The 27817-nt window shown below is 43.1% G+C and overlaps 2 protein-coding genes across 2 annotated transcripts in view; both read right to left on the bottom strand.

Annotated features, from left to right (window-relative positions):
* LOC121541145 (neural proliferation differentiation and control protein 1) overlaps positions 1–2948 on the bottom strand; it is a 40211-nt gene extending 37263 nt beyond the window's left edge. The window contains exon 1 of the mRNA XM_041850121.2: positions 2504–2948. Coding sequence (XP_041706055.1) covers positions 2504–2603 — 100 coding nt within the window. The 5' untranslated portion in view covers positions 2604–2948. The remainder of the gene's footprint in view (positions 1–2503) is intronic.
* Positions 2949–7818: 4870 nt separating this feature from the next.
* LOC121541603 (ER degradation-enhancing alpha-mannosidase-like protein 3) lies at positions 7819–25989 on the bottom strand. The gene is made up of 20 exons (XM_045208279.1): positions 25028–25989; positions 24794–24839; positions 24369–24469; positions 23914–23953; positions 23485–23597; positions 23128–23281; positions 17829–17963; positions 17636–17741; positions 17228–17325; positions 16502–16627; positions 16110–16193; positions 15939–16022; positions 15683–15807; positions 15304–15469; positions 14986–15149; positions 13226–13346; positions 12829–13005; positions 12445–12610; positions 10582–10779; positions 7819–10142 (listed from the first exon to the last, which is right to left on the bottom strand). Exons 1-20 carry the CDS (start codon positions 25168–25170, stop codon positions 9883–9885), a joined length of 2607 nt encoding a protein of 868 aa, XP_045064214.1. The 5' UTR covers positions 25171–25989; the 3' UTR covers positions 7819–9882.
* Positions 25990–27817: the final 1828 nt, after the last annotated feature.

Below are 27817 nucleotides of genomic sequence, written 5' to 3'. Positions count from 1 at the left end.
GTGGGCTATACTCGGCCTTGTCTCAGGGTAGTAAGTTAGTGGTCTGTTGATTTCTCTTTGGTGGTGTGGGGGCTGTGCTTTGGCGAAGTGGGTGGGGTTATTTCCTGCCTGGTTGCCCCCCATTCTCTGTCCCCAGTATCTAAGCAGCAATAGCCTATGTGCTGAGGGGCTAGGGTCAGTCTGTCCTATCTGGTGTACTGTGTGATATCAAACTCTCTTGTCCTATCTGGTGCCCTGTGTGATCTTAGACATGCTCCCGAGTGTCTCTCTGTCTCTCTGTCTCTCTCTCTCTTCCTCCCAGAGGACCTGAGCCCTAAGGACCATGCATCAGGACTACCTAGCTTGACGTTTCCTGTCTGAAACAGCAGGTCCAGGCCAAGGTAGTTCCATAGCCGCAGGCAAAAAAAGCAGAACTGGAACTGAGACTCGGACGTGCTACTTTGTCCCAGCCCTTCTGTTTTCGACATGCTCCCTCTTAAGGCGTCAGCATGCTTCAGTTCGGCTGGCGCCTAGCCGAACTCGGCTAGCCGAACCAAACGAGCGTGCTCACATACTCCCTTAAAAGACCTTCGCTTGAAAAAGCGGCAATAGTAGTTTGTCCATTTTGAGATGCCGTAGCCAGTATACACTTCCTCAAAAGTCTGAATTAATCTACGATAACTCAAGAAATCGGTCATTAATTTTGACGTTTTTGCCGAGGAGATCTTAGTCGCGCAATTTTACATCTAACTAAGATGTTTGGTGCAGTATTTCAATGAAAAAATGTGCATGAAAATGAGTCGTCTCTCGTTGAATGACAACGGAGACTTTATTGAAGAATCCCTACTGTTGACCAATCACAGACGAAGGGGCGTAGACTTCAGCTCCGAACTTCGGCTTGCCCCCCAAAAAATGTTGTGTGCCCGAACAGCCGTAAAAAACCCTCACCGAAGTCCAAAATGAACAAAAACATCACAAAATGTCGTCATAATATATACATGAACTCTTCCGAAATGTTTCGGCTGGGAAGCATGCGGACGCCTTAATGCTCCCGAGTCGCTCTCTCTCTCTGAACCTCTGAATGCTTGGCTATGAAAATCCAACTGACATTTACTCCTGAGGTGTTATACTGTTGCACCCTCTATAACCACTGTTGTTATTATCTGAACCTGATGGTCATCTATGAATGTTTAAACGTCTTGAAGAACGATCTGGCCTAAATGGCACAGCCAGAGGAGGACTGTCCAAACCTCGGAGCCTGGTTCCTCTCTAGGTTTCTTCCTAGGTTCCTGTCTTTGGAGGGAGTTTTTCCTAGCCACTATGGTTCTACATCTGCATTGCTTGCTCTTTGGGTTTTTAGGCTGGGTGACTTTGTGACAGCTGCTGTTGTAAAATGGGCTTTATAAAATACATTTGATTGATTGAGTGGTGTGAGTGGTCAGTGAGATAATGATAATGTCTGTGTGTGTGTGTGTGTCCAGCGAGATGAAGAGATTATGTGTGTAAGAGTGTCCAGCTGTTGTGATTCTCATAGGGCCTCAGTATGGAGAGCTCAGGAGAGATTATCTCTAATCACCAGTCAGTCAGTACATCTCATCTTTGGCACCAGATATCATCACACAGCGGGGGGATAGCCTCACAGACACTACTATTCAAGATGCACTTTGGGATCTTACATATCACACGAATTGCAAAATGTGTATAATATACAAATTACTAAATTTGTAACATATCACATGAAATGGGTGACATAGTACACAATTGGATGAGGTGGCACACAAAAAACGGGGACCACTTTTGGCTCATGAGCACCACTTTCAAAACTACTGGCTGAAATTATATGAGAATGCATCTTTAATTCTCTAATTCATCCTTTTCAACCTCGTCTGATTCTTATATATGGGTGATTTAAATGAGGCCTACATGTTCGATATTTTCATGGAAATAACATTTGAATTAAAATCACTCAGTGTGTTTGATTAGATTTACCCAATGTGAAGTGTTTTTCCAATAACAATATGCAGTATAGGCTAAAACTGCGCATAATGATTTACTTAAAAGTATAGATTGTTATATGAATGACAACACATGTCAAACAATATTGTACTACGTCCATTTGCTAGTGTATACACTATATTGAGAAGGCCATTTCCTGGATCCCTTTTCTTGGTTTGCGCTGTTACTTATCACAACACCTAGTGAAGCTAAATTTCACCGTCACGCACTAAGCAGTAAGCAAAGTGAGCGTTACATAAAAACAATTGATCTAACATATGCAATAGACATCTCAATTTAAGTGCGCTTTAGACAATTTTCAACCCAAAATGATCGGCCAAATAATGTTATTGTATATGTTATGTTTGCTGTTGTTTTTACATTGAATGCAGGCTGTTTTGAGAATCTGAAGACATTATAATAAGGCATAATCATCATAACTTTATACGAGACAGAACAAAACTATATATCTGTATTTTTTTTCTTTTTAAAAAGTTTCACTTGTGCTGTAATAAAACGATATGCTTACCTGGCATGCTTGCACTGACAGTGGCGAGAATGACACACAGGAGAACCCCTGGCAGGAGCGAGGCCCGGGGTTGTCGTTCGATCCGATTCGAAGGCAGCATCCTTGAGAGGACTTCTTTAGGAACGGTGAGCCAGACACCGGGACATAGGCTTGGTCATCATTCCCCCTACTCGTTTTCCGTGACAAATAAGTCCTGCGCTTGTGGGCAGTCCGGTTCACCGTCTATGAGCCGCTCATTAATCCGTGGCACTGCTAAAGATCGCCGTGCGCAAGTTGAAGCAAGGGGAGGTGTGGAATTCTGCAACAGAGAGGAGAAATCAGATGGAGAGGCACGGGTGAACAGAGGAGGTAGGCTACTTCAAATCTTGGTGTCTGCGTCATTACGCGGTTAGAAAACAGGCTTGGACTTTGCCAAATTCACAGACAGAGCGCAGGCAGGTAGGTGAAATCAAGGTGTATCCTGCTGTAGCCTCCAATGTTTGACCAAAACCGGTTTATTACATTGTCTCTGGTTTAACCACTATCAGTCACACAAAAATGGACGTAGGCTTTAATTCATGTTTTACCATCGCCAATGTTTTCATCACTGTAGCAAGGTAACCGCTGTAAATGATGTGCCCTGGAAACAAGATATAAGAGGATTTAGCCTAATCAGAAGGGGGAGGGGGGTGTTCCTGATGCATATTTGTTGGCAAGATAAGAAACGCAATGGAAAGTCCATGATTATAATGCCATAGAAAGGTTTTATGCAGGTCTAAGCAGCTAGTTTGAATTTCCACTATTACCATGGTATTAAGTAAAGTCATGGTATTAAGTAAAGTGCTACCACAATATAAGCCAACCTGTTTATTTTCTTAGAAAATAACATTGATAACATTTGCATATTTTCATGCTTTGACAGTGTAAGTACCAGAAAGTGAGCACAGCATCAGTGCGTATTGGTGACTTCCTTATCAAATGTGTGTCAGTTGGAGCACTCCACATCTAGAGTTCCACTGTCAGGGCTGATGCAGCTGAATGGCTTCAGGCCTTCTCGCATCTGCTGGTAGCAAAAGGGGATAGCTTTATTGCAGCCAGCCATACCGTACATACAGGGCTGGTTTCTCGGACGCAGATTTAAAGGCGCTGATTTAAAGGCGCTGCATAGTCAATCTGATGTCTGCATTGGCCGTGCAGCATTTACGGTGATACGGCTTCTGCAGAAGTCAGGGCATTCATACTCCGCAATTGCGTCACACCATCCATAAGGCGCCTCCGACCACATTTTCGGATCAAGCATAAATTGGCTCTAAGCCTAGTCCTGGACTAACAAGCAGGCTCAAAGGAAATTCTCCATTGAAATAGATTTCCAGTCCATAAATAGGCTTAATCTGTGTCCGGGAAACTGGCCCACATAGTTTCCGTAGCTGTATGGCTCATTGGGTGTGAGAATCATTATCAAAAGAACCCTATTCCCATGGCTACATATGACCTCCAAGATTTTACCCCTTTTACCTCAGAGTACTCTTATGATATAAAGTGTGAGTAGTGGTCTTCCTCATGGCGTGTAGGCCTGTCCGGCTGTTCCAGTGCTCTCTTCTTAGCAGAGTTCCTCTGGGAGTGACTGGAATGCTCAGACTGGGCTGAAAACATGTTGGCACTCTGGAGGACCACTGAGAAAACTGAAAAACATGATGGACTGGAGACAATGTGTGCATCGCTCAGTCTAAAGTGGCTTCTTTTCTTCATCTCCTTCCCTTCACCTGCACTGATGTGAAAGAGTGGAAACTATACTGTTTTCAGATCATTGCAGATGAAGGAGAGGACAGAGGAGAGGAAGCCACTTCAAAATTCAGCCGTTTGGACATTGGTCAAATTGAAGGCTCACATCTGATGGGGTGCTTCTTCTTTGAGGTGAGGGGCTTGGAGTGACCCAGACTGGGCAGGGAGAATGAGTGGGTCAGGGAGGACATCTGGGATCGTGTGAGAGAGCGCACCCTGCTGATCAGTGTAGGGAGCAGAAGCTGCAATACAGATATTATTACTGATGTATTAGTAAAACCATCACCACAGTACTTATAGGAGTAGCAGTTTGCAAGGTTTCAAATATGATCAGAGGTAAATAAGCGCTTGACTTTGGCAGAAGCTCACCGGATGGGAGTACCGGCACCTAAAATGTTCTACTGCTTGAGCTCCTGCACCTCTTCTAGAATATTAGCTCTAAAGTATTGTGGAGCTCCTGCACCTAAATATAAACAGTACCGGCACCCAAAATGAGTACCGGCACTTATTTCAGTCCAAGTCAAGCACTGGAGTTAATATAAATATCAAACATATCTTTTTTGGTCACAGTCATTTGGGTGCGAAATAAGGTTGCATAAATTGATTTGGTCAAGCAATTGTAATATAGGCCTATGTTCCGCCAATTGTAGTACAGGCCCCATGTTCCTCCAGGAATGATGAGGATTAAGTAAATAAGTAACATAGGCCTAACGCTAATAGTTTGGTAAATAAGTCAAAAATAACACTTGATTTTTTTTAACCTTACGTCCAGTGTCCTTGTGTGAGACCAGGTCAGTATACTGGGCCTGGCATAAAGCCTGTGGTTGGTCACCACTCTCCCCTGAAAGGAGAGGATTTTATCAGTCTCCAAACCTTACTACAAAGCAGTGAAACAAGTACTGAACTAAATGAAAAATCTACCTGGATCCTGGCTCATTGAGAAGCTACGAAGCACGCAGTCTTGTAATTTACTCTTGAAAGCAACATCTATGGTTAGAGTAAACCTTAATCCACACACATGCATCTGTAAAGTCAAAAGTCTGTTTTTGTTCTGTGTAAGGAAAAGTGATATATTGTTTGCATCCCAAATGGCACCCTATTCCCTATATAGTGTAATACGGTTGATGGGCCTTGGTCGAAAGTGGAGCACAAAATAGGGGATAGGGTGTCATTTGGGACACAAATTGTTGGGGCTCCCAGTAGTTCCATTTGAGCGGATACTCGGCTCCAAATTTGGTCTCTTTCATACAAAAATCCACGTCGGAGTGTGGTTGAATCCCCACAAACAAAAGGTGGTGGTTGTCGTCATGACCACAAATGACACTCAATGGCCATTGACGTCATCCTGGAATAAAATGTGCGTTACATCACTAAGACCTCCTTTACAGATATACAGTACCAGTCAAAAGTTTGGACACACCTACTCATTCAAGGGTTTTTCTTTATTTTTACTATTTTCTACATTGGAGAATAATAGTGAAGACATCAAAACTATGAAATAACACATATGGAATCATGTAGTAACCAAAAAAGTGTTAATCAAATCAAAATATATTTCATATTTGAGATTCTTCAAATAGCCACCCTTTGCCTTGATGACAGCTTTGCACACTCTTGGCATTCTCTCAACCAGCTTCACCTGGAATGCTTTTCCAACAGTCTTGAAGGAGTTCCCACATATGCTGAGCACTTGTTGGCTACTTTTCCTTCACTCTGCCGTCCGACTCATCCCAAACCATCTCAATTGGATTGTGGTTAGAGGATTGTGGAGGCCAGGTCATATGATGCAGCACTCCACTCTCCTTCTTGGTAAAATAGCCCTTACACAGCCTGGAGGTGTGTTGGGTATATTGTCCTGTTGAAAAACAAATGATAGTCCCTCTAAACCCAAACCACATGGGATAGCGTATCGCTGCAAAGTGTGCCTTGAATTCTAAATAAATCACTGACAGTGTCACCAGCAAAGCACAGCCACACCATAACACCTCCTCCTCCATGCTTTACGGTGGGAACTACACACACAGAGATCATCCGTTCACCCACACCGCGTCTGACAAAGACAAAGCGGTTGGAACCAAAAATCTCCAATTTGGACTCCAGACCAAAGGACACAGTTCCACCGGTCTAATGTCCATTGCTCATGTTTCTTGGCCCAAGCAGGTCTCTTCTTCTTATTGGTGCCCTTTAGTAGTGGTTTCTTTGCAGCAATTCGACCATGAAGGCCTGATTCACGCAGTCTCCTCTGAACAGTTGATGTTGAGATGTGTCTGTTACTTGAACTCTGTGAAGCATTTATTTGGGCTGCAATTTCTGAGGCTGGTAACTCTAATGAACTTATCGTCTGCAGCAGAGGTAACTCTGGGTTTTCCATTCCTGTGGTGGTCCTCATGAGAGCCAGTTTCATCATTGCGCTTGATGTTTTTTGCGACTGCACTTGAAGAAACTTTCAAAGTTCTTGACATTTTCCGTATTGACTGACCTTCATGTCTTAAAGAAATGATGGACTGTCGTTTCTCTTTGCTTATTTGAGCTGTTCTTGCCATAATATGCGGCTCACTCTTGGATTGCGTCCTACCTGGCCGGTCGCTCCTACCAAGTGGCGTGGCAAGAATCTGTCTCTGCACCACGTGCTCTCACCACTGGTGTCCCCCAGGGCTCAGTTCTAGGCCCTCTCCTATTCTCGCTATACACCAAGTCACTTGGCTCTGTCATATCCTCACATGGCCTCTCCTATCATTGCTACGCAGACGACACACAACTAATCTTCTCCTTTCCCCCTTCTGATAACCAGGTGGTGAATCGCATCTCTGCATGTCTGGCAGACATATCAGTGTGGATGACGGATCACCACCTCAAGCTGAACCTCGGCAAGACGGAGCTGCTCTTCCTCCTGGGGAAGGACTGCCCGTTCCATGATCTCGCCATCACGGTTGACAACTCCGTTGTGCACCAATTTGTAAGTCGCTCTGGATAAGAGCGTCTGCTAAATGACGTAAATGTAATATGGACTTGGTCTTTTACCAAATAGGGCTATCTTCTGTATACTCCCCCTACCTTGTCACAACACAACTGATTGGCTCACACATTAAGAAGGAAATAAATTCCACAAATTAACTTTTAAGAAGGCACACCTGTCAATTGAAATACATTCCAGGTGACTACCTCATGAAGCTGGTTGAGAGAATGCCAAGAGTGTGCAAAGCTGTCATCAAGGCAAAGAGTGGCTATTTGAAGAATGTCAAATATAAAATATTTTTTCCTTTGTTTAACACTTTTTTGGTTACTACATGATTCCATTTGTGTTATTTCATAGTTTTAATGTTTTCACTATTATTCTACAATGTAAAAAATAGTAAAAAATAAAGAAAAACCCTTGAATGAGTAGGTGTCCAAACTTTTGACTGGTAGTGTAGAATGAATTAAAAGTTATAGAGCCATTACTAGTTCATAAACCTACCTAGATACCTCTTTGTGAAGAAATGTGAACAAACATCCACATCGTAATATTTTGTTGAGGGATATGACTACACAAATGACTCACAAAAGAACAGAGATCATGATTCTTAATTTATTGAAAAGATCAGGTCGCTTCAGCTCTCAAATAATACTTCTCAAAAAACAAAGTACATTAGAATCTGATACTGCGATCAGAAATAATCACTTTGGCACTTTTTGGAGCTACAGTTATCCCTATCGGTCAACATTTCCAAAAGGCAAATAAAATGTCCATAATAAATACCCCAAAATACAACTAATTTTTTATGTCCCTTTCCTCTCTGAGTGAACAGTAATGGTCATAGAGGCCAGATACAGATTGACTTTGCCTTGAAATACACAAGTACTGTATATAGGCGGCCATGTTGGATTAAGACTTCAAATGAAGTGAGCAGCAACAATGGGAGGTCTACTACACTAATGTTAACTGTGAAGAAATCATATATTCTGTCATGACAAAACACTGCTTCTCTATACAAAACATTCCCATGTTTCCACAGGGATCATGGGTATATAAACCACTTTTACACCTTAAAATACATGTAATATAAAACCCATGCAAAAATGATTAAACATTTGGCAGATCAATATTGAGACTCAGGAATGAATGACACAATACGCCGATGTGAGTGACTGCATCTGATCATACAAATTGAAATGTTATGGCTGCTGCATCTTAACTGTTCTTAGTACACACACACTCATGCCCAGGTAATATCATACGGAAAAAGAAAGATGAATGGAAAGAGACAAATAAGAACAGTCTGATGTTCTTACACTGTCCACACACAATCATACAAAGGCTGTTTGAAATGAGAAGACACCAAACAAAAACACAGACAGACTGTGTGTTTGATGTGCTGTGAGCTGCTTGGGAAGCAGTCCCTGGGTGCATGCTCCGGCCATGATGATAGCTCTAGGAGGAAGATGCCTGTGTGCTGAAGTGCATGGCACTATAGGACTCTGGTGGCACAGGGGCAATGGTGAAGATAGGCAGAGTACCAACCTAGAGGAAAAGACCTAGGAGGCAGTGTAGACAACTTAAAAGGTAGACTCAGCGTCATGACATTGCCACGAGCAGCTCTGCAAAAATGATGATAAGTGCAGTGCAAGACTTTCTCCTCACACAGTATCTGCGCATGAGCACGGGTGCGCTTCATGCTGTTACAACATGGTATATATACGGGACCAAAACAGTGGAAATCGGACCGATATATTGTATTTACCTAACCAACTGACATTTGAAAAATGAAATATGCATGACTAAGGTCGATAAAAGGTCTTGATTCGGTAGTGTAGTAATGATCACACACATTCAAGTCTTTTTCACTCTTAAATTTCCCTGATGTAGCTACCAGTACAATATAAATAAGAATGAACTCATCGGTTCACCCAAACTGGCCCCTTATCCTTTGTCTAAAAGCATTCTTGTGAGTGATCACACATCCCTTTGGTCAGGAGAGCCCATTCCTCACCTATTCATCTTCAAACAACACTACTAGCTACACTGTAAATTAACACACACACACACACACACACACACGTCACTGAATTGACAGGACACCATCTTGTTACAGGGGACAGTATAGCGATCCCCTTGACATTGCAGCAGCTCAACACAGACTCAAACACAAGGCCTCAGACAAAGGTGCCCTTTAGCAGCCCAATATCCCCTCCTATGCTTACCTCAGCTATTTCTCTGAAATGTGCAAGTCATCAATTCTCGCCTACAATCATCTGACTAAATCTATGTCATCAACACAATACAACTGGGGATGAGGCTTGCGGCTACAGTAGCAAGGTAAGACTAACTAGCTATATTTGTGTAGCAATGCCCATCCCTTCCTATACATTAATACATACTGCAGTTCCAATAACTATCAACTATACGAGACCACCGTCAGGTTTTAGAAGGGGTAGTGAGTCAGTCAGTGGGATTGACTGTCACACTGCTATGCTCCCCTCTTGGTTAAAACTATCAGTCCAGTCCAGAGCGTGCAGAAGGGCAGAGAGGGCTCTCTCTGGCACAGCAACGTGCCTCTGGACACTGATTAGGGATCAGTGCTGGGGAGCCCAGGCCCTTGGTCAGTGGAAGGGTGTTGAGGAACCTGACTGTTCTGAGATCAGGGGTCTGTATTGGGGTCGTTGGGGCTGTGGGAGGGGGGCGAGGCAGCAGTTTGTCCGTAGGAACATGGCATATGATCGTCTCCAGGTGTTAAGCAGCTGTCTGCTTGCTGTTTGTACTCCTCTTCCTCCAACACTACCTCTCCCTTCTCCAGGAAAAACTGCAGGGTGGTGCCTCTGGCCTCCCCCTCCCCCAGCTCCCCCTCTTCCGCCAGGCGGAACTTGATGTTCATCTTCCCCAGGGGCTTGTCTGTTTTGTCTGGAGAATAAATCAGGAGGAAGACAGAGAGAGAACAAGAAAGAGAAAGGAAGACAGGGGAGAGAACGAGAGTGGCAAACATGTAATCTGTTACACCTCAAACATCTAGCACACATTTAAAAGTTACCCAAACAACTGATACTAGAGTTCAACATGAAATGTCAGTTAGGCTTTTGGGCTGTTTCACCTTTGCTCAATTTAGAACTCTTCCCCCGCATAATGAACCCCTTTAGCTTCAGTCCCATTGGCAGGCCACCTCTTTTTTTACATTTTGTTTTGTACATTTTACGCTTGATTTAGACTGCTGGAAACAGAGGGGGAGTCAGGCAAGTGGGAGAACAGTATGATAGACGCAGGGATTGAACCCTGGTCTCCGGTGGGGAGCAGTATATGTGACTGACCGCTAGACCACGGGCCCTGCACAGGCCCCCTCTCTTACCTGTTGTCTTACCTAGCTGTCTCTCTTTGGGCAGCATCAGTACGTCTACGTTGCTGTGGTCCTCCAGAGCAGAGGTGAGCAGCGCCCCCTCCTGGCTGAATAGGAACACCAGGGGGATGGTGATGTCAGCCCTGGACGCTCCGTCTCCCACCATCTGGAACAGGGGCGTGTCTGCGCTGTTACTCCCCTCCCGGTGGTCTAGGAGGGACAGAGGAAATATGGGAAATTGAGTTTTTTAGAACACAAGTGGGGAGGGCTTGTGAGTGATATCAATCAAAGAGGAATGCCATATCAATCAAAGCCCTTTTGGGAACCAACTGATCTTAAGAGGTAAAACGCAGAGCTACTGTAAGCTCACAATAATAAAGTAGGTGATGGTACCCCAAAATCAACCATTTGGGATCTTTACTTCAGTAAGTAGTACACTGTAACAATGCAGACCGATAAGGCCTTCTCAAACTAGGTTAGGCCCCACTAATCTCTTTCCCTAAGCTCCTTTTACAGCAGAGTAACAGGCGGTGTGCTGATATTATGGGCTATGAGTGGGTGTGTTGAGCAATGTTCCCTCTAATTGTTTTTGGCACTGAGCAAATTTCAGGTCTGCTGAGTGGAAACTTGAACATTGTGAAAATTCTGTACACACTTTAAGTTACAGTTCTAAGGCTGTACACACTAAGTTAGTGGCCAAGCAGGCTAGTGTGGCTATTTGATCATAATGTAGGCCTACCAGGGTGGCCTACCATCAAAAACTATTGAAAAAATGCATCCCATAAAATTTTCACATGGAAATAGCTATAGCAATAGCTATTCTATAATACAGCCTACATTAGCAGCCATGTGGGGTGTTCAATGTAGGTCTACATTCCATGGGACTTTTTAAAAAACATTATGCATGGGCTTGACATGAATATTTTCCTTCAGACAAGTCGATGACTGAAAATGTTGTATTGTGTGATGCAAGAAACCACTTTACAAAGTAAAATGCATTATTATTCCCATACCATTAATATTACAGAGAATCAGATGAAAATGTAGGCTTTGCTACCCTCCGCCTTTTGGCTTCTTAGCTTATTCAAGCATGTCTCTTAATACAACACTGCACCTTTAAGACATAGAAAAGCACTGTAGTCTTTTGCTGCGTTCACGTCATGTCGGAAACTTTGGACCTCCGAGTTAAAATGAACGTAAGTTATTTGCGTAGAGATTCCTATTGGTTGATTCTGACACTTCCCAAGTGGGATACTCGGGTATCATCTTTCTACAATGAGTAAGCAAGTCAGAAATGTCAGAGTTACCGACATGACAAGAACGCAGCATTTACCTGACTCGCTTTTGAAAGATGGATAGAAATGTGCACATTTTGTGCTCTTGTAGGAAGCAACCACTCAACTATTGCTGACTAGAAATGAGCTATTACTAGGCTAATAACTCACTAACTAGCAAAGAATATCAACAAATGTGCACACGCGGCTTCATGTGGCTCTGATCGCAAAACAAGCACATCACTTGTGACCACTCGTGCCTGTAAATGCGATAGAATCCCCCGACGATGTGCTCTGCCTACAACAAAATCACAGACTAAGTCTTGAATAGTTAGATTTGTTTTGGTATGTTGCATTGAAAGGGGCTAATATGTTAATTCGATAACAATACCCACAGTAGAGGGAAACATTGATAGTGTAAACTAACGGGTCAAAACTAGTAAAGTTGAGTGAAGTTCAATCTTGTGCTTCTCTGCGCGGGCTGGTGTTTCTTTTGCGCTGCAGTTCTGGGGGAGCTGCGCGGTGTTGAGGCGTGAGGGGGCATGAGAGAGCGAGAGAGAGGGTGACAGGCAGAATGTGTGTGTGTGTTCCATTCCCTCACCTATGAAGATGACTCCGATAGCCCCAGCCTCCTGTAGCCTGTGGGCCTTGGCAGCAAACATGCAGTCGCCACGCAGTGCCAGGGCAATGTGCCCGCTCAGCTCCTCAGCATTCTCTATGGGACCACACGCTGTGTAGGGGGAGGTCTTCACGATGCTGCCCTTCACCTGGGAGAGGAACAGGGTGTGTGTGCGAGAGAGAGAGAGGGAGAGAGAAGGGAAGATAAATTCCTGTAAATACTCTGTACAGTATTGACACAGGCAGACATCCATTTGGGTCCTAAATGTAAGGGGACAAACAGGTGCATGCCCATCTCTTATAGTATCAATATTTTGAGTGACATAAAAAACGAATAGAAGTGAATGCAAGATTCAATAAAGCTCACCCCGTGCTCCTGCTTGGTAAGGTCCATTCCAAACTTGGCTGGTCCTGCAGTTAGGACCGTTCTACCCAGAAACGGGGGGGATATGAGCTGAACGACGAGGGGCTCTACTTCTTCCTCCTCTGTGGTCTGGGTCACCTCTGCCACCAGTTTCACCCTGTAAACACCTTTATGTGCCTCCTGAAAATAAGTACACTGGTGTTATTAATTACACAGGAGCATTAATGAGACAGGGCAATGTTGCTCCGCTAAACAATAGTCTGCATCCCAAATGGCACCCTATTCCCTAAATAGTGCAATACTTTTGATAGGACCCTGGTCAAAAATAGTGCATAGGGAATAAGGTGCCATTTGGGACACAGTCAGACAATAGAGAGCTAGAAATCAAATAGCTGCCCACCCTTCTTACCCCCTGTGTCCCTGTGTCCCCAGCCTCGTTCAGTGGGGTGAGGGAGATGCCCATGCTCTTCAGAAACTCCACAGGCTCCATACCGTGGTCGTGAAGTGGCAGCTCGATGCCCCTGCAAACACACAAACTCATCAGTGACATACAGTGGCTAGGTCAGAGTCACCTAGCAGGGTTAACATAAAGAATGTGTTTCCATCAATCAGTTTTAGTGAATGTGTAGGTCTTTACAGCCACACAACATGAACGACCATATACAGTGCCTTCGGAAAGTATTCAGACCCCTTGACTTTTTCCACATTTTGTTACGTTACAGCCTTATTCTAAAATTGATTACGGTAAATTGTTTTTTTCCCGTCATCAATCTACACACAATACCCCATAATGACAAAGAAAAAACAGGTTTTCACATATTTTCTGAAATATAACATTTACATAAGTATTCAGACCCTTTACTCAGTACTTTGTTAAAACACCTTTGGCAGCGATTACAGCATCGAGTCTTCTTGTGTATGACTCTACAAGCTCGGCACACCTGTATTTGTAATTTGGGGAGTTTCTCCCATTCTTCTCTGCAGATTCTCTCAAGCTCTGTCAGGTGGGATGGGGAGCGTTGCTGCACAGCTATTTTAAGGTCTCTCCAGAGATGTTCGATCGGGTTCAAGTCCAGGCTCTGGCTGGGCCACTCAAGGACATTCAGAGACTTGTCCCGAAGCCACTCCTGCGTTGTCTTGGCTGTGTGTTTAGGGTCGTTGTCCTGTTGGAAGGTGAACCTTCACCCCAGTCTGAGGTCCTGAGTGCTCTGGAGCAGGTTTTCATCAAGGATCTCTCTGTACTTTGCTCCGTTAATCTTTGCTTTCAAAACTAGTCTCCCAGTCCCTGCCGCTGAAAAACATCCCCACAGCATGATGCTGTCACCACCATGCTTCACTGTAGGGATGGTGCCAGGTTTCCTCCCGACGTGACGCTTGGCATTCAGGCCGAAGAGTTCAATCTTGGTTACATCAGACCAAAGAATATTATTTCTCATGGTCTGAGAGTCTTTAGGTGCCTTTTGGCAAACTTCAAGCGGGCTGTCATGTGCCTTTTACTGAGGAGTGGCATCTGTCTGGCCACTCTACAATAAAGGCCTGATTGGTAGAGTGCTGCAGATATGGTTGTCCTTTTGGAAGGTTCTCCCATCTCCACAGAGGAACTCTAGAGCTCTGTCAGAGTGACCATCAGGATCTTGGTCACCTCCCGAACCAAGGCCCTTCTCCCCTAATTGCTCAGTTTGGCAGGTGTCGGCCAGCTCTAGGAAGAGTCTTGGTGGTTACAAACTTCTTCCATTTAAGAAGTATGGAGGCAAATGTGTTCTTCCTTTGACCTCATGGCTTGGTTTTTGCTCTGACATGCACTGTCAACTGTGGGACCTTATATAGACAGGTGTATGCCTTTCCAAATCATGTCCAATCAATTGAATTTACCACCTGTGGACTCTCAAGGATGATCAATGGCAACAGGATGCACCTGAGCTCAATTTCGAGTCTCATAGCAAAGGGTCTGACTACTATGTAAATAAGTTATTTTTATACATTTGAAACAATGTTTTTGCTTTGTCATTATGGGGTATTGTGTGTAGATTGCTGAGGATTATTTTATTTGTAATCAATTTTAGAATAAGGCTGTAACGGAAAAAAATTCGGAAAAAGTCAAGGGGTCTGAATACTTTCCAAAGGCACTGTACGCTCTCATAATGAAATCTACAAACACACACACAAACCTGACAGGCGAAGCGTGGAAGGCCCGGCCCACCCCAGTCAGGTACTTGTAGCTGTCCCTGATGGTCTTGGCGAAGGAGGGGTTGTTGGGAAACAGGGTCTGGGTGCTGGGGCAGGAGTAGGTAAACAGGTCCTCCTCCACGGCAGTGGCACGCTTCCTGGAACATATAGACACAAAATGGCGGATCAGTTTCAGCTCTTCTGACCATAACATAACTGGACAGCTGGTTCAAATAGACTCCATATGGCGGATCAGTTTCAGCTCTTCTGACCATAACGCAACACAACTGTTGGTAACTGACTGAGCCTCACCGTGTTGTTGCCCCGACAGGGGGGCTGTGAAGTGGACAGGGAGACAGGCAGCAGGTGGGCCTCGGTGGTGAAGATGTAGTCATCGATGTCAAAGTGAAGCTGGTTCTTCTCAGAGAACAGAAGGTACAGGTACTTAAACATCTCCGCCAGGAAGAACGAGTCCATCCTACAAAGAAGGGGGAATGTTTGAAATCACTTGAACAGAGCAAATAATGTGCCAAGTAATGTTACGTAATTTGGGCTCTCTTACTCAAAGAGCACTATTTCCTTAAGACCAACACTTTCATTAGTCATATTGGCAAGCTGGAGTGAGAAGGAATCAGTGGATATGACCTGAGGTTTCAGATTTGAATCCATATGATTCGCTGCGATCCCCTACCTGTCCTCGTGGGCCCCTGTGCGGACGTCCTGCACAGCTGCAAATCCACAAGGCACCCTGGCATGGGCATTGAGCTTCTCCACTATGGACTGGCCCACCCTGAGGTAGTACGGATCGCCTGTGGCCTGTGGAAGGGAAAACATGGTCTATCCCATTCACAACCCCTTTCTCAACCAGTTCACTCATGTACACAGAGTATACCATTACTATGCACCTTTGGCTTTTCCCATTGGGAACTCAAACCAAACTGCATTACCTTGTAGAGGTAGTAGGTGCTTTCTGCAAACTCTGGCCTCAGAGGGTGTTGACCCCAGTGAACTCTGAACTCGGTGGTGAAAGCCTGCAACGTTAGGAAAAACACAGTCAAGCAAAGCTGAGAGCAGATATTATCATCTTGACTCAAATTTCAAATGTCACTTTGTCTTACCTCGGGGAGAAACTTGTGCTGCTTGGTGACTTGGTAGAGCATCTCATGGGTCTCTATGGCTGGCTTTAAGTCTCCTCTCAGAACCTATGACCAAGGGTTGATAACGCAGTCTTTATTATGAACGATTCACTTTCATAGCGTATACCTGTTCATACAGCTAATAGAAATTCAATAAAAAAAGTAAAAAAACAGAACTGTCTTCTGCTGTAGTGGATAGATCTGTGGTCATGAAGATGTCATGATACAAGCAGAGGGTCTCATTAGCATACAAAAGTAGTGCACTATATAGGGAATAGGATGCCATTTGGAATGCAGCCTATGTCATATTGTTAGAGGCAGAGGGGCTAACCATGACAAGTGGTGGCGATAGAGGCTGTGTTAATGGGACTCACCTGCAGGCCGGGGAAGAACGCGAGTAGGGAGTCCATCCAGCTGCGGACGCTCACCGTGGGGTTGTGCATGTGCACGTTGAGCAGCAGCGGAGGCTGGCTGATGTACTTCATGATGGCGCTGTAATGCTGTAGGAGACACACCAGACAGCAGGTGTCACTAAATACACTTACATTATGTATGATGTGTAGAGTTGATATGGGGGGTTAGATCAGTGATGTGACTGAAACACCGTTTACACTCCATAATCAGTGTTTCCCCTAGGATTTTCCCTCAGCAGCGGTGGTAAAGGGGTGGGAGCGTGGTAGTGTCCGTGGCCAATGACACGGTTTAAGAGTCCCTCCTCTTGGCCGCAGAAACAAAATGTTTCTGTTTTAAAGATAATTTCCTGCAATTCTACACATTTTGTCATGGGGCTGAGAGAAAAATTGCAGTTTCAAAGCTAATTCCGCCGCTGCTAAATGCCTATAGGGGAAACACTGACAATAATATAGGCCTTGTGATATCTGATTACTTCCATCTGATCACCATCTGACCACAGAGCATTTACATTTGAAATGAACATGCATGTATTTGTTATCTGGTTCTGCAATCTGGATGCAGGTAGCATTTAAATGGAAAACGTAAAAACGCTGTCTGACAAATTGGAGTGTTCTCTACAAGCATAGAGCAATGCATTGTAATATATCAGCAGCTAGTGAGAGTAAAGTAGAGAGAGTGGGTCTCACAGTGTTGAACCTCTCCAAGTAAACGTTGTCTCCCAGTAGAACGTAAGCCTTCATCAGGTACTCATAGTAGGAGTCAATGCCAGCACCCACACCACTGTCTGGAGACGCAAGGGAGAGCGGAGGAATACACTGTTAATATAGAATCTGACTGAGCTAATTGGGAATAACAACCAGGCAGAGACACACGTATTCAAAACCAAACCAAGCTAGTAGTATTGGAAGTGACTAATGGCTGATATAAAGGAACTGAGTGGGACGATGTGTCATCACATGATGCGAGGTGATAAAATGTTTGTTCCTACTGCAACATTTTGACTTTTAAACGTGAGAGTTGGTGACCATGTGTGCTGGTGTAGGCGAGTGTGTGTTGTCTGAGTGGTTGAGTGTGACAGTGGAGTTCTGGCTCACCCCTGCGTACCCAGTCTCCATTGTGGATATTAATGACTGTGCCCACAAGGTCACTTCCTCTCTGTCTCTTCTCCCACAGGACGTCCAGTGCTTTCCTAGCATTCTCCTGTTGGTCACAGAAACACATCTTCATACACACAGGTTAATAAGTACAAAACAACACTATTAATTATTAATGGAATTACTAATGTACCTCGAACACAGCCTCCCCAGACAGCCGACTGAGAGCAGCAAACTCTAGAATCATGGTCCCTGCACAGGCTGTACAGGTGTCCGACTCAGTGCCTGTGCGTGACAGGGGATTAAGGACACCGTACCTCAGGTTTACCTGCATACAAACAGAAGTAGTAAGTATTTTGTAAGCATATTATTGTGGCCCTGGCGGCACAGAATAATGAAACGGTCTGACTGCTCAGAGGTGCTTGGGAAGATGGGTCACAACGGGGGACCAGCGTGTGTGGGTATCCAAGCTCCATCTTCCCGTTCCTGCTCAATTTGGCATGCCTTCTTAAACAACCAAACTGTATACGCATTCACACATCAAGTCTTCTCTTGAGTTGGATTCAGGGATGGAACAACTGTTAAACATTTGAGCTTGTGGTTATGTGTGTGTGAGCAGCGTGTGTGTGTGTGTAGGTCGATCTATGGGTGAAGGGGAGAGAGGGGCAGAGGTGTTTGTTTGGGAGGGGTGGGGTGAGTGTATGCATCCCACATCTGTTGACAAAAATGTAGAATTCGTACTACCAGCCCTTGTTATAGGTGTCATATGTGTTATAATCCTTCGTAGAAGTGCTTATATAATTACGCATATTATTAGTCAATTAAGATATGCAAAATGTGTATATACAGTGGGGAGAACAAGTATTTGATACACTGCCGATTTTGCAGGTTTTCCTACAAAGCATGTAGAGGTCTGTAATTTTTATCATAGGTACACTTCAACTGTGAGAGACGAAATCTAAAACAAAAATCCAGAAAATCACATTGTATGATTTTTAAGTAATTCATTTGCATTTTATTGCATGACATAAGTATTTGATCACCTACCAACCAGTAAGAATTCCGGCTCTCACAGACCTGTTAGTTTTTCTTTAAGAAGCCCTCCTGTTCTCCACTCATTACCTGTATTAACTGCACCCGTTTGAACTCGTTACCTGTATAAAATACACCTGTCCACACACTCAATCAAACAGACTCCAACCTCTCCACAATGGCCAAGACCAGAGAGCTGTGTAAGGACATCAGGGATAAAATTGTAGACCTGCACAGGGCTGGGATGGGCTACAGGACAATAGGCAAGCGGCTTGGTGAGAAGGCAACAACTGTTGGCGCAATTATTAGAAAATGGAAGAAGTTCAAGATGACGGTCAATCACCCTCGGTCTGGGGCTCCATGCAAGATCTCACCTCGTGGGGCATCAATGATCATGAGGAAGGTGAGGGATCAGCCCAGAACTACACGGCAGGACCTGGTCAATGACCTGAAGAGAGCTGGGACCACAGTCTCAAAGAAAACCATTAGTAACACACTACGCCGTCATGGATTAAAATCCTGCAGCGCACGCAAGGTCCCCCTGCTCAAGCCAGCGCATATCCAGGCCCATCTGAAGTTTGCCAATTACCATCTGGATGATCCAGAGGAGGAATGGGAGAAGGTCATGTGGTCTGCTTTTTGGTCTAAACTCCACTCGCCGTGTTTGGAGGAAGAAGAAGGATGAGTACAACCCCAAGAACACCATCCCAACCATGAAGCATGGAGGTGGAAACATCATTCTTTGGGGATGCTTTTCTGCAAAGGGGACAGGACGACTGCACCGTATTGAGGGGAGGATGGATGGGGCCATGTATCGCGAGATCTTGGTCAACAACCTCCTTCCCTCAGTAAGAACATTGAAGATGGGTCGTGGCTGGGTCTTCCAGCATGACAATGACCCGAAACACACAGCCAGGGCAACTAAGGAGTGGCTCCGTAAGAAGCATCTCAAGGTCCTGGAGTGGCCTAGCCAGTCTCCAGACCTGAACCCAATAGAAAATCTTTGGAGGGAGCTGAAAGTCTGTATTGCCCAGTGACAGCCCCGAAACCTGAAGGATCTGGAGAAGGTCTGTATGGAGGAGTGGGCCAAAATCCCTGCTGCAGTGTGTGCAAACCTGGTCAAGACCTACAGGAAACGTATGATCTCTGTAATTGCAAACAAAGGTTTCTGTACCAAATATTAAGTTCTGCTTTTCTAATGTATCAAATACTTATGTTATGCAATAAAATGCAAATTAATTACTTAAAAATCATACAATCGGCAGTGTATCAAATACTTGTTCTCCCCACTGTATATACACACTACCAGTCAAAAGTTATAGAACACCTACTCATTAATGTATTTTTTGTTTTTTTTGTTTACTATTTTCTACATTGTAGAATAATAGTGAAGACATCAAAACTATGAAATAACACATATGGAATCATGTAGCAACCAAACAAGTGTTCAAAAAAATCAAAATATATTTTATATTTGAGATTCTTCAAATAGTCACCCTTTGCCTTGATGACAGCCTTGCACACTCTTGGCATTCACTCAACCAGCTTCATGAGGTAGTGACCTGGAATGCATTTCAATTAAAAGATGTGCCTTCTTAAAAAGTTAATTTGTGGAATTCATTTCCTTCTTAATGCGTTTGAGACAATCAGTTGTGTTGTGACGTGACAAGGTAGGGGGGGTATACAGAAGATAGCCCTATTTGGTAAAAGACAAAGTCCATATCATGGCAAGAACAGCTCAAATAAGCAACAACAGTCCATCATTACTTTAAGACATGAAGGTCAGTCAATACAGAAAATGTCAAGAACTTTGAAAGTTTCTTCAAGTGCAGTCGCAAAAACCATCAAGCGCTATGATGAAACTGGCTCTCATGAGGACCGCCACAGGAAAGGAAGACCCAGAGTTACCTCTGCTGCATAGGATAAGTTCATTAGAGTTACCAGCCTCAGAAACTGCAGCCCAAATAAGTCCATCACAGAGTTCAAGTAACAGACACATCAACATCAACTGTTCAGAGGAGACTGCGTGAATCCGGCCTTCATGGTCGAATTGCTGCAAAGAAACCACTACTAAAGGACACCAACAAGAAGAAGAAACTTGCTTGGGCCAAGAAACACGAGCAATGGACATTAGACAGGTGGAAATGTGTGCTTTGGTCTGGATTCCAAATTTGAGATTTTTGGTTTCAACCGCCGTGTCTTTGTGAGACGCAGTGTAGGTGAACAGATGATCTCTGCATGTGTAGTTCCCACCGTAAAGCATGGAGGAGGTGGTGTGATGGTGTGGGTGTGCTTTGCTGGTGACACTGTCTGTGATTTATTTAGAATTCAAGGCACACTTAACCAGCATGGCTACCACAGCATTCTGCAGCGATACGCCATCCCATCTGGTTTGGGCTTAGTGGGACTTTCATTTGTTTTTCAACAGGACAATGACCCAACACACCTCCAGGCTGTGTAAGGGCTATTTGACCAAGAAGGCGAGTGATGGAGTGCTGTATCAGAAGACCTGGCCTCCACAATCCCCCGACCTCAACCCAATTGAGATGGTTTGGGATGAGTCGAACGGCAGAGTGAAGGAAAAGCAGCCAACAAGTGCTAAGCATATGTGTAAACTCCTTCAAAACTGTTGGAAAAGCATTCCAGGTGAAGCTGGTTAAGAGAATGCCAAGAGTGTGCTGTTATCAAGGCAAAGGGTGGCTATTTGAAGAATCTCAAATATAAAATATATCTTGATTTGTTTAACACTTTTTTTGTTACTACATGATTCCATATGTGATATTTCACATACAATGTAGAAAATAGTAAAAATAAAGAAAAACCCTTGAATGAGTAGGTGTGTCCAAACTTTTGACTGGTACTTTATATACACTTTTGTTCAAAAGTTAGGGGTTACTTCGAAATGTCCCTGTTTTCGAAAGAAAAGCAATTTTTTTGTCCATTAAAAGAACATCAAATTGATCAGAAATACAGTGTAGACATTGTTAATGTTGTAAATGGCTATTGTAGCTGGAAACAGCTGATTTTTAATGGAATATCTACGTAGGCGTACAGAGGCCCATTTTCAGCAACCATCAGTCCTGTGTTCCAATGGCACGTTGTGTTTGCTAATCCATGTTTATAATAATAATAATAATAATAATAATAATAATAATAAGCCATTTAGCAGATGCTTTTATCCAAAGCGACTTAGTCATGTGTGCATTCATTTTTACGTATGGGTGGTCCTGGGGATCGAACCCACTACTCTGGCGTTACAAGCGCCATGCTCTACCAATTGAGCTAGAGGCTAATTGATCATTAGAAAACCCTTTTGCAATTATGTTAGCACAGCTGAAAACTGTTGTGCTGATTAAAGAAGCAATAAAACTGGCCTTCTTGAGACTAGTTGAGTATCTGGAGCATCAGCAATTGTGGGTTTGATTACAGGCTCAAAATAGCCAGAAACAAATAACTTTATTTTGAAACTCGTCAGTCTATTCTTGTTCTGAGAAATGAAGGCTATTCCATGCGAGAAATTGCCAAGAAACTGAAGATCTCGTACAATGCTGTGTACTACTCACAGAACAGCGCAAACTGTCTCTAACCAGAATAGAAAGAGGAGTGGGAGGCCCCGGTGCACAACTGAGCAAGAGGACAAATACATTAGAGTGTCTAGTTTGAGAAACAGGTGCCTCACAGGTCCTCAACTGGCAGCTTCTTTAAATAGGACCCGCAAAACACCAGTCTCAACGTCAACAGTGAAGAGGCGACTCCGGGATGCTGACCTTCTAGGCAGAGTTGCAAAGAAAAAGCCATATCTCAGATTGCCCATCTTAATCTTTTATTTTTATTGGCCAGTCTGAGATATGGCTTTTGCTGATTGCTGATGCTCCAGCTACTCAACTAGTCTCAAGAAGGCCAGTTTTATTGCGTCTTTAAATCAGCACAACAGTTTTCAGCTGTGCTAACATAATTGCAAAAAAAGGGTTTTCTAATGATCAATTAGCCTTTTAAAATGCTAAACTTGGATTAGCAAACAACGTGCCATTGGAACACAGGACTGATGGTTGCTGATAATGGGCCTCTGTACACCTATGTAGATATTCCATAAAAAATCAGCCGTTTCCAGCTACAATAGCCATTTACCACATTAACAATGTCTACACTGTATTTCTGATCAATTTGATGTTATTTTAATGGACAAAAAAAATAGCTTTTCTTTCGAAAACAAGGACATTTCTAAGTGACCCCAAACTTTGGAACGATAGTATATTGTATGTACTACATGCATATTGTCAGATAATTATAAGACTACAACGCCATCTTGAATCTTCTCTTCATATTCAGCTTGACAGTCCTTTCAGAACTGAATCTTTTGGCATTTTTCCGACATTGTGGAAAAACCGAGTTCTGATAAACAAGGCTTTGCACCCAGGGGTACCGCAAAAAAGAGAAATGTGGAGAGTGAGGCGTGTTACCCTGGGGTAGGGAAGGCCACTGGTGGTGTTAAAGGCAGGGAGCAGTCTGTGGCCCAGCTCCTTGGCCATGTGGAGCAGCTCATCTCCGTACCACTGCATCCTCTCCCCCCGCTGACGGAGCATGTCCGCCATCACATGCGCCCCCAGCAGTCCCCTGTAGTGACAGCAAGATTATGGTGTGGTGAGCATGTGGCAATGCCCAGACAATTTCCTACTCATCTAAACACTGACAGCACTATATTATAAAGTCATACAGTTATTAGATCATAATGTCAATTAGACATTTGAACCAGTATCATACACGATCTTGGAGAAGTACTGTGTAGTAGTGAGACAATGCATTGTATTGGTTTGTACCCCAGGACTCGGATGTTGGTCTCAAACACAGACACCACCACATCGTTGTCCAGCCTGACATCCCTCAATGTCCTCCTCACTGCATCCTCAAACTCGTCCAGCTTGTTCAACACCTGGAAACACGGACAAGCAACATTTGTTAATAGGGGAAAAGACTAAAGAAATTGGTGTTTAAACACTTAGACTAAACAAATGATAAACATGAATTATTCCTGTGAATTACTACATTTCAATGATTTTTGCTAGGGTTTCCATTACCATTAGAAAGAAGGGCTATCCATTTTGTCTATACTGCCATTTACTTTATGTGTGTGGCTCTGAGGTGTTGTTGGGAAAATGGATCCCATTTGCTCATTGATTTCTCTATAGACATTTGTGGTACTATAGCTGACAACGATTATAGCCACACAGACAGGATCAGATACTCACCACCAGAGTATCCAGGGTGTCGATCAGTGTGAGGGAGAACCTAGGAGAAAACAAGGTTATATTTGTTAGGGCACACCATATCAAAAATGTTTGCAACAAAACCCTGAAAACAGACGTTTCTTATTTGGCAAGTTCAGATAGTCCATCCCTGTTTCAGCCAGTCTTCTTCCATTTGGTGCTTAATGAATATGACCCAGGTCAGGAGGATGGCCTTCTGCACACACACAACACAGAAACTAGATTCTGCTCCATGTCAGCTTTATCATAGTCATCATCTATTGTGTTTCCAGGCTAAGTGTGTTATATAGAAGGTCTTAAGGAAGAACCAGAGAGGGTTCGGATAGGTCACGTCAAACAGAGTATAACAGGCTTTCCCACATCATCTCACAACACGTCCAAATTAATTTCATTTTCCTATGAGCATTACATATTGAGAAACGTGGAGTTGTACTCACTTCCCCAAAGAGTCATCGATGTCTCCCCTGTTTGGCTCCAGGCCACGCACCCTCCCCCTGCAGCTCAGGGGCATCAGCTCGTCCGCTGGGTATGCATATTTCTGTGGCAGAATCAGGGAACAGGTGCAGTCAGGGTACGGTACACATACTAATTAGGAGGGACATTTGTTTAGATACCTTTCGACTTAGAAGTGTAGGCCGAGTGGATGGCACACAGTCAAGTCAGAGAGCCGTTTGAGCAATAATAAAATATCAACATAACAGTAAACAGCAGCATGCCCTGCTACATGGTCAGTAACAGGCTGACAGCCATAGCTATGGGCTGAAACATCCAATTTTGCCCAATGTAGTTGAAAGTGACAATAATAATGTAAATGGCATACATATGATATATTACTATAAATGATGTGGTCAGACAGACTTACCATATAGCTGCCATAGGCATGATCGAACATCTCAACGATCTGGTCCCTGTAACAGAAAGAAATATACTACATCTACATAACCAAGTAATTTCTAACAGACAAGAGGATAGATGGGTAAAGCGCTGGTGTGTTCAATGATTTAGTCCCTTCGTCTTCACAGTATGGACTTTGCCACTCAGTAAAGGTGGGCATTGCGCAATACTGGAGTGTGATCACACACGGTTGATATCTCACCTGATTTTGGTCTTTTCTTCAGGTAACATGGCCTGACCTTCCTGGCCATTGGCCCAGCTAAGAAGGCTTGTGAGCAGTAGGGCTCTCAGCATCATGGAAATGCCAGGAGAACCCTGTGGCCAGCAAAACAGCTTTGCGCCCATTTAATATTTGACACGTCTGTACACAAGTGGCTGTTCCTGTGCTCTCAATGACGTCCCTGAAAAATCATAGTCCAATGCATTTCTTCTCCCGGAACGTGCATGGGGTGGCCTCATGGACAAGCACAAGAGTTCAGAGAGTTGACAACTGGTTGTCTCCACTACAGTTGATGGGTTTAGCTGTCAAACTAGTTGTCAAAATAGCTAATTGACAACAACGTGTTACATAAAACTATACCAAGACTGGAAATAATTATCAGGTTACTTGGCATGTTACCCCTGGCAGGATCAATAATTAGCGAGCCTCACGAGAGAACCACTGGGTACGTTAGAGATAGTTGACAATTGACATCTGTAGGTGTAACTAGCTTGTTAGCTATCTAACAGTAGCTATGTCCATATACTTTGAATCACACACGAAGCTCCTCTTCTGTTCACTAGCGTGATTTCCCAGTCTATAATCAGGCGTATACTCAACAGGACAGGAAGGAACTCCATCAGCTTAGCTGGCTAGCAGCTAGTTAGCGAACTTAGCTAGCTAATGAACAAAGAGGAGCCGGTGGTGGTCTTCTTTCGTATTGCAACACATCCCTCTTCTTCCGTGTCAGTAGTCCCAGTCACACGGACAACGCCTATCTCCAGACCCAAAGAGTTTTTTCAATCAAACCGTCGATGGGAGAAACCAGCTCAGCTTCTTTGGTGCTACTTATTTAGCTAGCAGTCTACTAAACAACAAGCTTTGAGGGTACCTCTTGATGCTATTGGTCGAGGCAGAAGAAGTATAAGGAAGACATTGGCCGTGTTCGAGAGGATCAAAACCGTCATGTATCATGGGTCAATTCTGACAGACTGATCTACAAATAATAATGAGTAGTTATTTATGATACAAGGTTCTTTTTTTTCTTTTTTAGGGGGTAGATCAGCTTTAATATTGCAGATAGATTGTAACTTCCATCAATGTAATTGTCTGCATCACTTCCAATCCCCCATGTTTTTTTCTCTCGCAAATATATATACATACATATACATACATACACATACATACATATAAATACATATACATACATATATAAACACGTGTATGTGACGAATACAAATTGATATATATATATACACATATCCTTTAAAAAAATATATATTTCCCTTTATTACTTTCCAACCCCACCACCCCTTCCCTAATTGGAGTAAACTAGTGAACAACAATGCTTAGGCCTCTACCTCCAGTTTATACATACTATATACATTTTATGGACAGAGTCAATTTTACAATAATTCTATTTTGTTTGTTTTTACTCATGAACTTCCTCTACCCTCAACCTCTCTGATCATTTTCATGATGTCCATCCGGTTTGCTTCTATATGCCATATCTTTCTAACTGTGCTCTTTCACAAACGCTCTCAATCTATAACCTATATACTTATTATGGACACAGTATGCTTTACATTAGTTATCTTGTTGTTATTAGTTGTTGTTAGTTGTTATTAGTCCCATCCTTCAACTCCATTCAACACCACCCACTATCTCTTAACTCCATCCATATTGGATTTCTATTTGCCATATCTTTTTCAACTGTACTGTGATGTTTTACAAAAGTTCTGAACCCTTCTATTCTCATTGTTTCTACAGATTCTAAATTGAAAATAAACATTTTTGCTAAAAGTATTATTATATTATTGATCGATTGACTATGACTTTTCAGATCACCCAGTAGTGCTATCTGCAGGGTTAGCTCCAGGTAAATATTGCAAATCCCTAGCCATTCCTGAACCTGTGTCCAAAAACAAGCTACAAATGGACAGTACCAAAACAAATGATCTAATGATTCTGTCTCTTTGCAGCAAAATCTGCAGAGCTGGGAAGATTGTATCCCCCATATAAATAACATTCTATTGGTAGCAATAATTTTATATAATAATTTTAATTGAATCAGGCGTCGTTTTGCGCATCAGTTCATAAACACTATGCCATGGAATCAGTACATAAAAAAATTATTCCCAACTATTTTGCAATCTGTATGGGACGGCTGTCAATCCTTTGGTCCTTAAATGAAACTGGTATACTTTTTTATTTATCACAATTTTCTTTAACCAATTATGTTCTTTAATGCAGGGCCTACAGACAAGTTCCTTACTTTTTCCCCCTTCCACTTTCCTCTTCCATTTTTGCGGTAATGCTGCAATTATTTGGTTGTAATTTTGGGTAGAGCAGACATTTCCATATGTTTTTGTTAGTTGCATGTGCGACATAACTCCACCAGTCCTATTTATGATATAATTTACGAAGATTATACCTTTTTAAACATTTTTTTCCAAAAATAATGTTTTTTTTAATCTATTATTATATTTGAGTTTAACCACAATATTTGTTGCATTATTTGTTCTGTCATTTCTGGAGGATTAAATTGAAATTGCAATCAACTTTCTATGGCTTGTTTTAGAAATAGTGATATTTGGGAGATTATTTCCTTTTCAAATTACTGAAAGTGAGAGGTTGTAATCTGAATAAAGGGGAAAAGGCCATTATTGAACATTGGGTGAGACAATTTTGCTAATTTGCTAGAGAACCAGTTCGGATTTAAGTATAACTTTTGTATGACTGAAGCTTTTAGTGACAGTTCTAATGCTTTAATATTTAATCATTTCTGTCCTC

Source organism: Coregonus clupeaformis, chromosome 27 (assembly GCF_020615455.1).
Source record: "Coregonus clupeaformis isolate EN_2021a chromosome 27, ASM2061545v1, whole genome shotgun sequence".
In the NCBI taxonomy this organism is placed as follows: domain Eukaryota; kingdom Metazoa; phylum Chordata; class Actinopteri; order Salmoniformes; family Salmonidae; genus Coregonus; species Coregonus clupeaformis.
The sequence above is the reverse complement of the archived record's forward strand: the minus strand, read 5'-3'. Positions and strand labels throughout refer to the sequence as shown.